The following is a 13521-nucleotide window of genomic DNA, read 5'->3' on the forward strand; positions in this document are numbered from 1 at the left end:
TTCATGGGTTTGACAATGTTGAAATCTCAAGTCAGTTCGAATACACTCACAGGTAAGTACTTCGCAATAAAATGCCAGTGCAAGAACCCAAATTGACAGCGGCAAAGTGCTAGTGCAATATATCATAGCGGCAAGAACGGTTCTAATGTATTGCCTAACACTTACGTCACTCAAGTCACTGTCACATGTTAAGAAACACACGAGGATTCAGAAATGTAACAATATATAAAATCGGGGATACACTCGCAAATAGAAAGTTAGCTATATGCTGAGCCGAGCTAACATTTAGTCATACAAAGTGCTTGTGCAAAGACCCAAAAATTGACGCCGATAAGATATTGTTGCCATCGATATTAACAGCGGGATGTTCGTTTGAAGGTACTGACTGGGACGCTGTCACATGTTAAGAAACACACATGGTTTGCTGAGTGCCAACAGTATTACTAGTATGGGGGATTATTTTACGGTGTCGGGTAAAAGGGAGTCTACGCCTAGTGTGAGTGACACTGAACAACCGGCCAAAAACAGCGGGGGCGGATGGGTACAGGCTCTCAGGGTTCACTGCAATGGGGGTAATACACTCGTGCTTATGGATGTGTCAGGACTCATGAGCCGATAGAGTGAAGATGGCTACTGTTCATCTTACTGACGAAACGGACTTGTGGCAGCCTTGTCGAAGAGTGACGGATAATGTGAAACATTTTTTGTCAGTAGAAAGCTTAAACAAGTTTTGTTGGGGTTAAGAAAGGCAATGATGGGTTGCCAGCACAAGCGGACTTTCGAGTTATTCCACTCACGCCATAGCCTGATTTTTCGCTCGCCCAACAGTGTAGGACAAAGGGACACGACGTGTTCAATGGGTTCCTTACACTGCCTGCAGCCCCTGCAAGTTGTTTCTACCTGGGGTGGTGGCAACTGGTGAGATTTTCTGAAAAGGCCTCTACCCACTCTGAGAGCCATACATCTTGCCGTCTGTTGGTTGGTCTATGTACAGGCAAGGTAGGATGTGGGAGTTGCTTTTTGATAGATGTTACTAACCACCCAAGCAAGCTTAAACTTGACAAAGTGGGCCCTGTCTGAGTGGTATAACCAAAGATGGACAATTTGTTTATATATCAAATTTGAAGATGAGTTGGATCGGGTTGCTGATCCAAAATTAGTTTACATCCAGGTGATGCTAAGAGTCCTCAAGGGAGTTATGTTTCGCTAGAATTGGGCCACTGGTGCTAATTTCAGGCCATAGCACTGCTTCTAGACATCCACCCCTGGCTGCCCGCAGTTTGTGACACTGGCTGAGGTAGGCACCAGCACTGATTGCCTGCTGACAGGGTAGGCTCAATTTCAACCTGATCTGGGCTGCGAATGAGGACCTTGGCAGGCAAAGAACACTTTTGTATATTCTTATAATGAGTTTGTTCAGCACGCTGCTATTTCAAATAGTTTTGATAAAACTATTATACATTCTGGCTTCATGCTTGACCAAATTGTGTGATCCGAGGCAGTTATTTTCTTACGACATGCCTACTTTCTCTTCATAATCACATATAAGAAAATGTACAAACATGAGCTCATGACGTGTTATAAAAACCTTTCTTGTCTTTCAAAAAACATTAATGTTACTCCCATGTATAATACAAATGTAAGCACATTTAGGGTGCGCATGACAACTGACTGTCTTCTTTCTTCACTACTGGCATTGTCATCGGTGGGGAGAAGGAGGGCATACATATAATGCATAGGGAAACTGTGCTAAAACGCATTGCCTGCCACCATTTCTTTAAAGTTTTCTTAGGGATGGTTAACCACAAACTCTTAAGGAGGGTAGGGTTTGCTGTCACACCGTGAAAGTAGGGTTTGCTTACTTTGCTTGGTCTCTTTAATTTGAGGGAGTCCTTTACACCGCGCCACTTTCAAAGTTCCTAGATTTCGGACAAGATAGCATTGAGGAAGGTTGGAAGAGAGGCCAGACAACCTATAATAGGAGAACAGCAACAGATAGGCCCTGAAGTTGACAGTGGATGTGCTTTGAAAATTAGTTTATTTAAATTGTCAAGCTTACTTTCATCCCTGCCATGAAGACAGCAAGCAAATTCAGGAGATTGATTTGAAGGTCCAATTTATCTGAGTGATAGTTTAATGTAGAACCAGTGGATTGAAGTGTCTGCAAAAGTTGAGTCCATTGAGGTAGGAAAACCCTAGACATTTCTCAAGCGGGTTTGCTTTGCGAGCCAGGGCCACAGGTGGGCTCTGTAAAAAAGAGTGACGGTTCCAGAAGGGATTGATCATTTAGTTCCATGCTGCCTGGTCTATGTTCTGAGCTTCCTGAGCCTTCATGGTTGAATACTTTTGTTGGGGAGAGTCTAATTATGTTCCTGAATAGGGCCTTCAGCTATAGAGCCATAAGAGGGCTAAAAGAGTAGTCAGGATGTCTCCGATGTTGACTTAGATCGAGGGCAGGCTGCCAGGCGTGAATGCGTTCTGAATTGATGACCCTGTACCTCGCAGTTGGGAGATGATGAAGGTATTTCATGCAGTGACTCATGAGAGTGGCTGCTCTGGAGGGTTCAGAGGCAGGGGCTCTTGATGAGGAACTGGTGAGGAGCTGCCACCGGAAGAGAGGATTGATGAATGAAGTGCTGATTGAGGGCCATTGGGGTGGGTTTGGCATCTGGCTTAGTAGACTTTCCATCTTAACTTCGACCTCCCTGGTCACCAGAGTGGTGGCTCCACGGCTTTCTAGCGGGGGCTCTGTTTGCGGAGCAGGAGGCACTATGGCCTTAAATGTTAGTTGGGTGGGCTCTTTCCTCGACCTGCACTGGGCTACAGTGGGTGGAGGTTTCACCCCTTCTTCTTGATGGGGCACCTGCACTATCAACCGAGAGGGGCTTTTTGAAGAGGTCCAAGAGGGTTTTGACATGAGAGCCAGCGGAACTGACTATTCTTCTAGTGTCCCATGAGGCAGCCATATAGTGGTTCGGGGTAATTACAGGTCGCAGAAGTGGGAGCGTGAGAGGGTTTTGGTTGTGAGGAGCATTGTTAGCTGGGCTCAAGGACTGAGGATTCTGGGCTCCCCTTCTACCTTGGGGATACCCACACAGCTCGCTTTGTTCTTTCTGCACTTTCAAGCAACTATAGGCTCCTTCCGCATCTTGCCCAAGCTAACAATATTCTTGCCTTGATGTTGAGGACTCCTCCAGGATGACCTCTACTGGCGCAGTCTCATTTCCCCTAGGTGCCTGTGACCTTCCACTAGGAGCTGAGTGAGGAGCATGAGCATGCAGTCCTGCAAGCTCCTGAGGTGTTGAGTTGTTTTGTTTGGCAAAACAGGATCTCAATAATCAGGATCGAAGTCTCATACCTCTTTCTCCCTGGCATTGGTAGCTAGATACGTCCACTCAGGAGAATAGTATCTCTGACATGGCACTCTTGCTCTCCTCGATCTCCTTACTGTCCCTGAGGCTTGCTCCAACTCAGTCTGTTCTGCTTCAAATAGCTCACTTATTGATGCAAGTTCTTTTTCAGAGGCGAGTTTCAGGTTTTTCCTTTTCTGTCTCCCAGGCCACGATTCATTAGCAGCTTCTCTCCTTCTAGTCTGCACACAACAAATTTCCACACCAGTTTTTTCAGCTGAGTCAGACTCTATACCACTCGCAACGTTACCGTCTCCCTCAGAGTCTATACCTGGGTCTTGTGCAGCTTGACCTCTCTCAGCTTGACCTGGTGGGTATCCAGCCTCTTCAGGTACCCCCACAGCTTGGCTTGCCCTCTCCAGAGACCTTGCAATCATGGCTGGAATCGCTTCTGGGCGAGGAACTGTTTCTTCGAGGGACCTCTGACCCTTCTGGTATATGAAGCATGCCACCAATTTGGCAATCCTCCACGCTTCATAGCAGTATTCATTAACAGTATCACTTGGTAAGCCTCACACCACCGAAGGTTAAGACAGTTCTTTCTTACATGCTTCCTGACAAGCAGCCAATCTACGGGGCTCAGGTCATGGCAGAGGTCTTTTGACACCTGTGCAGTCGCTGCTCCAACCTGGTGAGACACAGAACGAACCACATCAGCCAAAACTTTGAAGTAGTCAAGGATCAAGTCATCTGATATGTTTATCAACGCTGTAGCTGGAACTGCAGGTAACCACATCGCCCTTCACATGAGGATCGTGTGTGGAGATAGTTCAGTTCCCCTATCAGGAATGCTGCGCAAACTCATTAGGACCAAGGGCAACAAGTCAGGCTGTTTCCACAATGCTCTACAATGCCTGAGGCCTCACAATGCTGTCTCTGATCCACACTTAAGGCGGCACACAACAGCTTTATGATATCGCTGATGAAGTGTGTTTCTCTATCCGACTCCAATGTAGTTAGAAATCCAAAACAAGGCACATGTTCCCTCAACAACAACTTTGCAATCGTGGACTTAATCACAGGTGTTATCCCTGCCACGGTTTCCGGAGTCAGGTTGTATTGAGGCATTCTCGGAAATTCTGCATTAGGCTTGATTTGTATGTGGACTGGCTCAACTCCTCAAATCAGTCCGATTTCCTCCCCCATAAAGTCCCATACCACTGGAGAGATGGTGTCTCTCGAGTCCAATGCCATGTCTTCCATTGTCAGTGAAGGAAACATGTCCACACAATGATTCTAATTCACTAGTTTAAAGGCAATATCATTATCATTAGTCTGCAATTCGGTTCCCTTCAGTGTATAATAGATGACACAATTCAATTTGCACAAGAGGTCACGTCCCAATAAACAGACTGGACATGAATCACACACTACGAACTGATGATGATCCTGAAAAGCTCAGAAACTTCACCAGCAACTCTTCTGTCAGAGGGTAGGTCATCCTTTTGTTAGCAACTCCTACCACTTGGATTGATTTTCCAGAGAGGGGTAGGTTTGGGACTACTGCAGATCTCACAGTATAACGGGTAGCACCTGTGTCAATCAAGAACGTGATGGGATGTCCATCTACGTCTGCCTCAACATATGGCCCATTCAGGTCTACCTCTAAGACCGCTCCAAGAGTACAGTCTACCTCCACACTCAGGCATCGTCATTGCGATGGGAACTGATCCCGTCCATCTAGCACTTCCATGAATGGCATCTGGTGGTATGTTCTATTACCCTGCGAGACTCTCTGGGGTAGTGGCACCTGTACTAGCTGATTCTGATTCCCTCCTCCCTGTAGGGGATCTTTGCCTCATCATGGTATTTACCACATCTGTCACTTGCACAAGTTCTCCCTCCTGCACCTGGTTCACTGGATTTAAGCAACACTCGCACTTCCAATGCCCCACCTTATGACAAAATGACAAGCAGTTGTCCTTTTCAGCTTGGGAACATCTACCCCTGCCTTGAGATCTATAGGGACACCTCTCCCTCTTCCCTGTTCCGCCGGACTCAATGTGCCCTGAACACCTCCTTGGACCGTTCCCTGATTGCGGACTACTGTTCCTCCGGTTGTTTGCACCTGCTCTCCCTTCTGTGCGTTTCGCATTTGGAGCAGCATTACCTTCTCCTTTATTCTCCTATGCTTAGAATCCAACTCATCACTGCAATATCTGACAAACCGAAGAATTTTGTCCACTGATTTTATTGCCAACAGATCAAATGCTGCTGAATCAAGAGGCTGATTTCGAGTCTCAACCCTGTTACAAATTTTGAGACAAACTGACCCATGTCCTTTGGATCAAAAGTGTCTAACCCACTCTAATGTTTAAATACTTTGAAGAGCCTCTCATAGTAGGCATGTACTAACTCTTTGGGATCCTGGGTCGTTCGGTCTATCTTAACTCAATCAATGCCTTGTGGATCTATTTTGGACTGCAACCATGTGAAACACTAATCTTACTTTTTCACAACCAAGGGCGAAGGACCATGAGTGACAGGATCCTTCTCTGGGTCAGTATCAGGCCATTCAATAGTGATTTTACATGGAGACCATAGGTCGCTACTAACCACAATTTCAAACAGAGTATTCAAGTCAATCCACAACATGTATGAGATTTTGACAAAGAAATCAACTTGCTTATACCACTCATCAGGTTTTTCTCTCAACCAAGGAAAATCATTCGTAAATGCAGCCGATTCACCTATTCTCTGAGGGACATGCACATACCCTCCACTAGGCACCTCCTGAGTTGGATATGCCTCAGCTCTCGGTGTTCCCCCTCCCGGAGGTGGTGTTTCCCTATCACCTTCCTAACACTCTTCTTGTTAGACCACCTTTCTTCCTACTTATCTAATTATCCACACTCCAAGCCTGTATCCTGATAACCGACTCTCAGATGTGTGTTTCAATTCCGTCACTCTCTTTTCCTCCAGCTCCTGGTCACTGTAATTAAGCCTATGATTTCTCTGTAGCATTTTTGTTTGAGACAAGTCTATCTCTGAGCTAGTTCTGACAACTTCTCATGTGCTCATCGCTACTTGCGGGTGACATCCTTTGCATAAACAACAGATCATATGGCTCAAAAATTTCTATTTTTTCCAAGGGTAGATTCTGTGTACCTCAGCCTTCAACCTCACCACATGCAATAGCTTTGCCTTCACTACAGCCTTGATTGTTTCCTGACTTGATGTGGTATTTTGACCTTCTGTCTGAAACATGTAGACCATGTTGGTTTCAAGCAATTCCCTGACTTGCAATTGTCTCCAACCCTATACCCACAGGTCCTTTCACTGGTGTTTCCCACATGCTTAAGTCTAAACTAGTGTTTGCCATGGGTACGGATTGTGTAGTACTAGAACCAATCCGTATTCTCGAAGGATCGGCAGTGGCTGGTAAAGGAGTACTAAATTCTATTGGCACCAAGGATTAACAATTTCCACTCATGTTAACTGACCCTCCCAATCCAGTTCCTTCTATCTGAACGGACTGTCACGGACTAAGAATTCCCCCTGATTTTGGGTCATACACAGAAACAACAGGACCAATGGTGAACGGTACTGTAAGAGCTTCTGGTAACCGTGAAATTGCAGTGACTACTTTCTTTTCCCAGCAGACAAGCCTGCTCCTCCTGCTGATATCCTTCCCATGACTCCTGTACTAGGACCCATGTGCAGTTCTGGTATGCTTTCTGCATTTCCATTATTCACCAACTCTCGCTTTCCCTTCTGTGAGTGTGGATTTTAGGGTTGAGGACGCTAAGATAGTAACCTAGCCAACAAGCTGTCGTCCGTATTGCTTCCTTCATTTTCATTGTACAGTCTACTGTTGTGCTGAGAATCTCCCTCACCTACCAGCATTGGGTACAGCCTTTCTCCTTCGATAGTATCCACTCTCCATCTCTAAAGCTGTGAATTCTACTGTGCTTTCTGACATGCCCTCAAGCTTTCTTCACCTCCCCGTGACACATCTCCCTTTTCTTTGCATGTGCTGCTCGTATTCATGCATCTAACACCTCAAACTGTGATGGTCTAGGTAAAGGACACAGTGCAAACATTACTCCCCTCATTTGATGTAATACATCCAACTGAAATTACCCAAAACGAGGAAAATTACAATTCACCCTCTTTTTCTTTTATGCCACTTTTGAAACCAAATTATAGTGTGGAGTCCTATTTTTGTCATCATACAATGTGCTGGAGTATCCTTGGGTGGCGCTTCCTTGCCCACCCGAGTAACAACTCCTTGATCACCCCTGAAAAGATCCTGGAACACCCTAAAACATTGCATGGTTCAATTTCTGTTGTTCAAATTTCAATGACAAATAATTTCTTCAACCGTGTCTTCCGGATAACTACCAACCAATCTTAGTGTGGTATTACACCAACCGAACTATCACAGAGTGGCAGACTCTGACGTAACCCTCACTCCTCGCAACAGCTTAACCTCCTTTACAATTTCTGCATACACATTCACTCACACAATCGTCTTAAACTCTGTAATTGTCTGCCATCTAAAAGGATCGATAAAATTCTGTCATCCAAGAACATTCATGCATGGCAACCCTCTACCTGCGTTGGTCACCTGAATCAGTATAGTTCACCTCTCTGCACAAGATTTAATTTATGATTCCCATATGCCCCATGCACACAAAGTTACCTGTCTAAGGGGGAACTGTCAATTACATCTCACGACAACTCCTCAATTCTTCGGTCAGACAATTACAATAAATCTCGGTGTATTCTACACTGCTCAATATATCCCGGGATCTTAGGCCACTTTGGGACCTGAAACTCAAATCTCAATCATTGGACTACGTCCGGCCCGTAGCCACATTTATTCGAGTCTCACACCATCTCCGCCAGACATCACGCAATCAATTCATTCCTGCAATCTAGCACATGCCATACACCCTATTGATACTCACTCCACCATTCGACGCTGATCTCGCCGTACCATCAAACTCCGCCGAATTCTGACGCTCTCTGTTCTCGGTCATTGGGCTCTATTTTGGGGCTCTGGGGTTCTAGGTCTCCTTTTTCTAGACTACTTCTGGATTCTCCCTCACTTCATGTGCAAACAATCCTGCACTGCTATTAAATGAAATGGCCAGGCCCATAAGTTCTAGATCTGTTCTAAAACTTAAAGTCCGATGGTTCTTTTTAGCTGCATGAAAGCGTGGAGGGGATAAAGTTTAACATTATTGCCAAATCAATTCTACAGGAGACTCTTTAGGATCATAGTAACCAGACAATCCCATAAGGTTAGTCAATTTATGACAAAGGCAGAAAGAACTGGACATAAAACACCTCAAGATGAGAGATGAGAGTGTAAAAATACAATTGCATCAGCAGAAAGCCAAATCTGCGCACTCAGCGTAATCTGTGGAGCATAAACAGAATGATTAGTTAAAGAAATAGAATGCAAAGGATTACAAAGCATGAGACCAAATTCACCTGTATCGAGTTTAATGGAAATAAAGTTTTAGTCTATCCCTACACTGCTGTTAACATGGAATTCCTTGTTTGACATTCCCAGAAGGCGAGTGAAATAGAAGGGGTCAGCAAGTGGAGTCTTCCTAAGAAGTCTATCCACATCAATGGGTCAGGTATCATGAAGCTACAGAGCTCATTCTAAGAGGTTCTTTCTCCTAAAGAAGAGAAAGAAGAAGTGAGCAATTTCCTTACTTGCATCCCATTATTAAAGGTAAATTTGTCAAGAGACCTTGAGACGAATCATGCCATCCGCTCAGTACATGATTCCATAGGTAGGGTTCCACTGGACAGCAATTATCCCGAACTACATCGATGTCCTTGATTCTCAGGCCTTCTCCGGTGTGAAACATAACAGTTTCTCTTATCAACTTAGGCTTCTCTCCACGCCTGACTAAGAAAACAAAGACATTATTCTAGCTTACAAGGACGCTTCTTCCACCTACAACACAAAACGTGAGTAAGAACTAAATCCACAAGGCACATGAAATTCAACTGTTAATTCCAAAATAAGAGCTTTCAGGTAGAAAAGTATTTCAGGACTACGAATTCAGCTAATGTAAGAAAATGGCACATGAGCTTCACGAGTTAGCATGAGAGATAAAACTCATTCAATTAATATTACTACCTACATCTAAAATAGCACATTCCATAAGCACATTAGATACATGAATAATTGTGCAACACGAGTTCTTCACATTAATGTTTACATTTACTTTCTACATTATTTGCTCCACGTTTCTTTCAAATGGCCTAGAATACATCACGTTTCACATTATTGCATCACAAATTCTAACACTCCATGTTATGACAATAAAGGGTTATGCGTGGATGTGGACTACATGTGTGATTATAATACATTCCTACAAATATAATGCGTTTTCTGCTACATCATGTGGGTTGTAGGCTACCTCAGGCTGGTCTCAGGCCAGTCTCACTGCATCTCACTGCGGCCGACTCCGCACTTCACTGCTTGGCTACTGCAGCTGCAGCTCACTCCACGCTCCTCCTCCTTGCCATGTCATGTCCTGTCCATATCCGGAAATGTCCATGGTTAGTCCACTTAAGTACAATTAATGTAAGATGCCCTTAACTCACACCTAGGGCATGTGGGTTGTACCATTTTATTTATTTTGTCAGGCGAGCGGCTAACCATCCGCGTTGGTGGTGAAAAAGCATTATATGTTTGCCTGTTATATGGTGCAGATTTCATGAAAGAAAAGATGACTGCACCTTTCAATAACAATTCTGCCTTAACCTCATAGCTGCTATGGAACGTCCAGCTCCAGTGCTGGACGTTCCATTGCGCAGGTGCAGTTCGAACGTTCAACGGCCGACGGCAGCACTACGGAGGTAGTGGTGCCGTCGGCCGGTGAACGTGCGCAGCACTTAAGGGGTTAACGTTTTAAGACTGACACAGAGAATACCTGCATTGCACTCTCTATATAGTAACACTGACAGCTATTCTCAACATAGTAATCCAGTGTGCTCAATATTTACAACAGAGCTGCAGAATGGTCCTTTAGAAATCTGGGTAAAATAAGTGCGTTATAACAAACACCATTAGTAAATACACTTATGAAGTGGGCTATATTTAATTTAGTTTATTGTAAGTTAGTAAAGTAGCCTAATGTTTCTGCTTCAAATACCTGTATATAGCCATAAAACTAAAAGTTTGATTACCTGAAAGCTTTGATACCTGTATGCTACAAGTAGCTAATATCAACCCTGGCCTTCTACCAAAAGCATACCAATTTTTCCAGCATTTCATTGGCTTTACACTGTACTCTGCTCTGCTATATGCAACTATTATAAATAGTTTTTGCTCTTAGTTGACGTTCAAAGCACAAATGTTTTGTAGTTTTTAAATAATCAACCATTGGAATAGCCTTCTCTAAATGTGGTAGCACAGCAGTGGAAGAGCAACACCTGCGCTTGAACGTGAAAGACATGTTAGAATTGAAGCTAAACATAGGCAATACAATTGAGTAACTAAAAAATAAAAATAAGTGTCTGGTAGGAAATTTGAACTCCCTTTAGATGCAGCGAGTCATGAAATTATGAAGGGTGGGCGGACCTCGCAGAGTTTTACTCTGGAGTTCTCTAAGTATTCTGTGAGATTCTGCAGAGTTCCACAAGTGGCGGAATTACGCTTTGTTGTGCTGTTCTTGCGGATTTTCAGCACCAGGAGCTTGTCCCGCTATGTAAAATCAGTGTGAAAGGCACCATGTGGCACTCCAGAGGGCTCTGCTTCTTTCTGCAGCTCAAGTAGATTTTCTACTCGAGTGGCAGCTTTCGCAACAGGAGCGGCAACTTTCTCAATGTGAGTGGAAGCGACCTGCTGCGACCACTTGTGTTCAGAAATCTCTCCAGTAGGTGGCGTAGCACTCATTTTTTCTTGCCTATGCGCTCCAAGTAGAGCGTGTAAAACTCTGGTAAGTCCGCCGGAGGAGCAACGATTACTGTCCACCCCTACCAATTACACAAAGTGACTTTGGGCCATATGTATCAAGCCAAATTGAATTCGCAAACGCCGAAATTCGCAGAATTTCGGCGTTTGCGAATGCAATTTGGACGATTGGTATGCATCAAGGTAATCTTCTTACAAAATAAGGAATTGCAAAATATGCGATTCCTTATCTTGCGATTGCATTTAAGGAATCACAAATTTTGCGATTCCTTGAATGCAATGTAAGAAGCCAAAAAAAATAGCAAATTGGCCTTAAGGAATCGCAATTTACCACCAACTTCTAGTTGGTTGTAAGTTGCGAATTCCTTTCAAAATGCATATTTTGTCTATTTTCTTAGTGCCATGTGACGCACATACATGCCCTTAGGGCATGTATGTGCGCCACATGTCCACCTATGCCGATTTCAGGGGTGCAACAGTCAAGGGGCATTTATTTATTTATCTCCCTTGCAGCAGGAAGTCCTTAATTAATGTTTTTAAGTGAAACAATTAAATTGGAAAGTCTCGGTTGTGACAATAGTAGGGTATATTTTGATTAAGATGGCGACCGAAGGCGGATATTTGCACAGAATGTATAAATGAATAAGATGTTTGTATATAGTACTGCTGCATTATTCAACCTCTCCTGGTGGCTGCATAACACATCTTAGGCCATCCATTAGGATGAAGTACTAACGTCACCCTAATATGTGTTTCCCAAACTTGGACCCAGGAATTGTAATTTGACAAAATGTAACATGAATTTTAAAGTTATTAGCCGCTGGACCTTTTCAGGTGTTTCTACCGATGTGTTTCTTTAATAAATGTTGGCTCAGCACCCACTAACTAAACACTTTCCAATTTTCTATTGTCAAACGTATTACTTTTACTTTCAGATCGTGAAAGAATCGTCTTTTTTGACCGTGGACATGCTGGAGTCGTGCTTTCCTTACGTCCTGCTCAGAAATGCATATCGAGAAGTCTACCGAGCTTACCTTTCGGCGGTTGCAGCCGTCTAAAGTTTACAGTGGATAAGGCACATCACCTATACCTGCCGAATGAGCCTGATGCGTTGGAAGGACTTTTTCTCTTCACAGTTGCATCAATTTGATTGAAATGTAATAAGCACTTGGTGTATTACAATTGTCTGATTGCGCAGAAAGTTTTTGACCCTGTATATCACATCTTGTCCCTTGTCTCTTAAGGCTTTGATTGTGTTAAAAAAAATCCGTAACATTGGTGTCCTTCATAAAACGGAACGTTGTTTCACTGTTATTAAACGAATATGCAATAAATTCATTCTCGAGGTGGACAGTGACTGGGTAACTTTCTGAAAGGAAAAGTTATGTTTACATAAAGTGTCTGCTCTTGCATCTAATTATGCAAATGCTCATATTTAGGTTGAGCCTACCAGATAGTGCAAGCTGTCTGGTTGCAACAGACCTATGGTGGATCTACAGGCAAATTATAGAGGCTTACAGACCGCATATTGCTTACCATTGGTGGCCTTAGTGTCAATCATCTACTTCCTTCTTCTTCAATGGCTTTTTTTTCTCAGCTTGTCCATCTTGTGTTTGTCCCTCCCATGGTGCATACCCTCTTTACCATCTGTCTGATTGGCTGGCTTCTACACTTTCACATCTCACTTTTAGGGAACTACTTTTTTTTTTTGATTAAGCACTCAAAAGTCCATGCGTTTTTCAGCTCTCTCCCTCCCATGATCCTCCACAAAATACCCACCCCAGCTGTTATCCGTGTTGCTCTCACTCATATGCTTCTCCCCAGCTAAACTCTTTCCAAACCCAACGTTTCATATAGCTTTCTCGCTTGTGTTCTTCTCCCTCCAGCACCCAAGTTGCTATCACTGGTGTGATTCTTCCCTTGATGCGCTGCGCGCCCTTGTTCGAGACCCACCATCTTTTTTAGGTCTCGCTGAGTCAGTGCACATGCAATGCTCGGAGAGACATTTAGTAGCTGCTTTGGGAAGTTGTCCCAAAGCGGCGACCAGCTTGCTAGAACGCGCAACAATCACGCGCGCTTGCGCGCGCATCCCTTGCACGTGCATCCCTTGCGTGTTTTAGCGCGTCATCCCGATCACTTTTGCTTTCACAGCGATCGTGATCACGATAACTTTCATGGCCAATGCTTGTTTAAAATGGGTCCCTGCTCGTCGCCAGCAGCTAT

General features: G+C 44.0%; 1 protein-coding gene across 1 annotated transcript in view; it reads left to right on the forward strand.

Annotated features, from left to right (window-relative positions):
• The window catches only part of LOC147663105 (nck-associated protein 1-like), a 1078872-nt gene extending 1066218 nt beyond the window's left edge, over nucleotides 1–12654 (forward strand). The window contains exon 15 of the mRNA XM_086950676.1: nucleotides 12234–12654. Within this exon, the coding sequence (XP_086806802.1) occupies nucleotides 12234–12356 (123 nt within the window). The 3' untranslated portion in view covers nucleotides 12357–12654. The remainder of the gene's footprint in view (nucleotides 1–12233) is intronic.
• Nucleotides 12655–13521: the final 867 nt, after the last annotated feature.

This window comes from Lissotriton vulgaris, unplaced genomic scaffold (assembly GCF_964263255.1).
Source record: "Lissotriton vulgaris unplaced genomic scaffold, aLisVul1.2 SCAFFOLD_417, whole genome shotgun sequence".
Lineage (NCBI taxonomy): Eukaryota > Metazoa > Chordata > Amphibia > Caudata > Salamandridae > Lissotriton > Lissotriton vulgaris.